Genomic DNA, 4,144 nt, shown 5'->3' with positions numbered 1-4,144 from the left:
TCAGCATTTATAATATCAGGCAGTTGTCTAAAATAGATCTCAGTCTGTGCTAATGTGCCAACAATATTCAAACGGACTACTTTCCTTAGACTTCTGTTAGTCAGCGATGCATCATGCATGTCTCTTCTCTGCTTACAGACATACCTGGTGCATTACCTCATTGAACCCATCCTGAACTATGAGGATAGCCCCCAAGTACATGTGTCCCACATAGCCACAACACTTGGCTAGTTGTGGGATCACATCAGCTAACCACGGGGGTGTCTAGCCATCTGTAGCCTTCACTTCCAGTATGTCACCCCAGCCTAGCCAGCACCCCCAAATAGACAGGGGTGGGGCTCCAAACACACGTGTGACACACCAGGGACAATATTAGCCCGTTGATCTCATCCAACAGCCGTGACTCAGGATAGAGGGTGGAGGGTGGTAAGGTGACCCTTAGCTGTGGTACGACCAACCCGGCGCTGTGACCAATGAACCAATGACAAACACATAGGGGGGAAATAGAAGTGTCTGCCCGTAAAAACGTAAACAGCTTATGGCCATAAGCTCAGTTTAGCCCACTGACTCGTCGCAGGGCATTCTTGCCCCGTACCACTTACTGCCGCCTTCCCCCGTCCTTCTTTACTGAGCTCATGTGTTGTAAATAGGGAAACAAGGGGGAGGGTTATAGGGAGAGAGGGAGTATATAAGCCTGAGAGGTGCTGCCACAAGTTAAAAAACACTTGAGGAAGTAGCTCACCAACCAAGAGATCCTCACAGCAAGAGATCCAAGGAACTCACACTCTTCTTCTAAGCAGACCGGAAAGGAAAACAGAAAAAATAACAACATGACTCAGTCCGCCGCCCCAGCAATCAAGAGCATCTTTGGAAACGACCCTTTCTTCAGTCAGGAGAGGATGGTCTTCCCCCCCATGCACCACCAGGCCCTCTCCGGCATCCAGGAGGACTTCTTTCAGAGGAGGTCAAACCTGGCCAGTGATCTCCTCAAGGAGCTCCACGATGGGTTCCCCAGTATGCACCAGCTGCACGAGAGGGCCCACCTCCGAATGGGCTCCCCATTCCTGGAAAGGAGGATCACAGGAGTTCCAGCAGCAGCACAGAGCCAGGGCCTCAGCACGGAGGTGGCTGAGACAGGCCGGAGCCACAGCCCCCTGGCCCTGAGCCTAAACGCCCAGGGCTTCAACCCAGAAGACATCACAGTCAAGCTGGACGGACGGAGGCTAGCCGTGGTGGCCATGAAACAGGCCAAAGCAGAAGAGGCTAAATCCACCTCCTCTGCCACCTCTTCCTGCTCCTTCTCCTCCTCCTCGTCCCAACAGAAAGGCTTTGTCCAGAAGATTGACCTGCCTGCCCACCTTGACCTGACAGCCTTGACCTGCTCTCTGGGAGAAGATGGACAGCTGAGGATCGAAGCCCCCACAGCTGCCTCCCAGCTGGACGCCCCTATAGAGGAGCAGGAGGTCCCCCTCTGCTTCAGAACCTCCCTGGACGTACCCATCACCAAGAGCAACATGGAAGAGTCCATAACAGTGAAGACCTCAAAACCTTGAATTACATAGACTGTCTGAATATTTTTGTAATTGTATTATCAATCCAGTGGATTACATTGTGGAAAACGATTTATAATATGCCTATTTGAATAAATATTATTTAATAAAGACAATCTGATATTGAAATGATGGTTGCTAGATTTGTGGTTTGTGTGGATGACAGTTGGGTTTTAAAATAGATAACTAGAAATAAGTGGTGGGTGTCCTGTCATTACTAGCATACTGTACATTTCAAACAGTCATGTGAACTGAATACTTTTACAGTCCGAAAAACACATGCAACCTTGCACTCTGCACCTCAAAACATATTTCTCTCACTGACATCTGGATTAGGAGACAGCACAAGGTCTTCGAACAAAGACGTTGTTGCTTGTCACATTGGTTGTTCTCTTCTATCTGTATTGAAATCAGGGATGTAGGTGGGCTTGGTACATTTACTCTTATCCAGAGCGACTTACATGAGCAATTAGGAATAAGTGCCTTGCTCAAGGGCACATCGACAGATTTTTCACCTAGTTGGCTCGGGGATTAGAACCAGCGACCTTTCGGTTACTGGCACAATGCTCTTACCCACTAAGCTACCTGCCACCCTGTGGCAAGCATAGGCCCACCCACTGTGAAACCACCCTATCAGATTGAGCAAAAACAAAACAAAAATGATTTCCTCCATGTTGCAGTATGAAGCACTCACCAACCTGAAGCTTGACCAAATGCTTAAAATACAAACTAACACTCTGATTATAATTGAAACACTCCAAATAAATAATAATAAAATACCATTTAGCAGACGCTTTCATCCAAAGCGATTTACATAAAATTATACGTATGGGCGGTCCCGGGGATCAAACCCACTACCCTGGCATTACAAGCGCCATGCTTTACCAATTGAGCTACAGAGGACCATATACATTAAGTGATTATGTTGTACTTGCTACTCTACACACTAAAAACAAATGGTTCTATATAGCGCCAAATAAGGGTTATTTGGCTTTTAACCATAGCGGATCCCTTTTTGGTACTGTATAGAACCTTTCTTTGAAAGTTCTATAAAGAACCACACGCATAAGGTTCTAAATGGTACCTGTATGGTGCTATAAAGTATCCTTTCCTAAGGTTTTATAAAAAACATTCATAAAAGGTTCTATATAGCACCAAAAATGGGTTCCACTATGGTTACAACCCTTTTTGGGGCTATATAGAAACCTTTTATGGTTCTTTATGGAACCTTTATGGAGAACGGTTCCATAAAGAACCTTCCTCAATCTCAAATGTTCTTTGTAGATCCTTTTGAAGAAGCATACAGGGTTTCTTATTCTGGTTAGCCATATGATATTATGAAGTTGAATCAGGTGTGCCAGCCCTGCAAAGGCTGGGGATCCCTGAGGAGAAAATTGAGAACCACTGATTTAGTCAACGGTTCTCAATTGACACAAGGCCATATGTGAGTCTTTCACAAAACACTGTCACTGGCCGTAGTCATATATAACACATATATAACACAACAGATTAGATAACCTGGAATGACGCTCTCACTTGCACAAAAAGAGCTGTAAGTAAACCACACCCCAAAATATTCAAATGAGCAGCCACCCCTACATTTTAATTATAACTAAAAGAGCCAAGAACCCTTTTGTGAACTGCAAAGAACCATTTGAAGGTTCTTTGAGAACTATAGGGTTCTTTGAGTCATTATGGTTCCACATAGAACCATCACCTTCCCAAAGAACCCTTGAGGAACCCTCCTTTCTCAGTGTGTTCCCTCTACAAACACTACCTCTTCATTGTCAGATGATGGCGCCAGTACCCTATAATAAGGAATTCCCCATTACAGCTGCTCTATGTGTAATTCAATCAGTTATACTCTTCCAAACCATCTATTATTCTGTTGAAGTAATGGTTTGCTTCATATTTTCTGTTTAATAAATTATTTGCAACATTTGATTTGATCGTAACAGTTCTTATAGGACCTGCATACTATTTACTGGTAAAGTACCAGGGGTGTAGCTCAGTTGGTAGAGCATGGTGTTTTCAGCGCCAGGGTTGTGGGTTCAAATCCCACAGGGGGATTGAAAAAGAATAATAATAATTATGCACTCACTAACTGTAAGTCCCTCTGGATAAGAGCGTCTACTAAAATGTAAATGTAAAGACCATAGAAGTCTGTATAGATCCATGTTAACCTCTGGTAATGGTAAAAAACAAAGGGAGTGCTCTGAGCACGAATGCAAACTGTAATTTGATCCATGCGGTGTAAGAGGCCTCTTTACCCTTTTTGTGTATCACACCTATAATCTTTTATTTCTTTATTTTTTATTTAACCTTTATTTATCCAGGTTAGTCTCATTGAGATAAAATGTATTTTTCAAGAGAGACCTGGTCTAAATCTAGCTAATCTAGCTAGATTTGCATACACCACAATTAATTTGCATACACCACAATTCAATTCACTCTTTGTGTATACCACAATTCACTCTTTGTGTATACCACAATTCACTGTTTGTGTACACCACAATTCACAAGACACACTGAACCTGGCCTAGATTTATATCAGTCTGGTTGTTAATGGTTGTACAATGTGAACTACAAGAGAG

The 4,144-nt window shown here is 43.6% G+C and overlaps 1 protein-coding gene across 1 annotated transcript; it reads left to right on the top strand.

Moving 5' to 3' along the window:
• Positions 1-830: 830 nt before the first annotated feature.
• LOC311145090 (heat shock protein Hsp-16.1/Hsp-16.11-like) lies at positions 831-1,553 on the top strand (the record flags this gene model as incomplete). Its single annotated transcript, XM_084181269.1, has 1 exon — positions 831-1,553. The coding sequence occupies one exon, from the start codon at positions 831-833 to the stop codon at positions 1,551-1,553; it is 723 nt and encodes a 240-aa protein (XP_084037395.1).
• Positions 1,554-4,144: the final 2,591 nt, after the last annotated feature.

This window comes from Coregonus lavaretus (assembly GCF_964263955.1).
Source record: "Coregonus lavaretus genome assembly, chromosome: 2".
NCBI classification, from domain to species: Eukaryota; Metazoa; Chordata; class Actinopteri; order Salmoniformes; family Salmonidae; genus Coregonus; species Coregonus lavaretus.
This window is presented reverse-complemented; position numbering and strand designations above follow the sequence as displayed.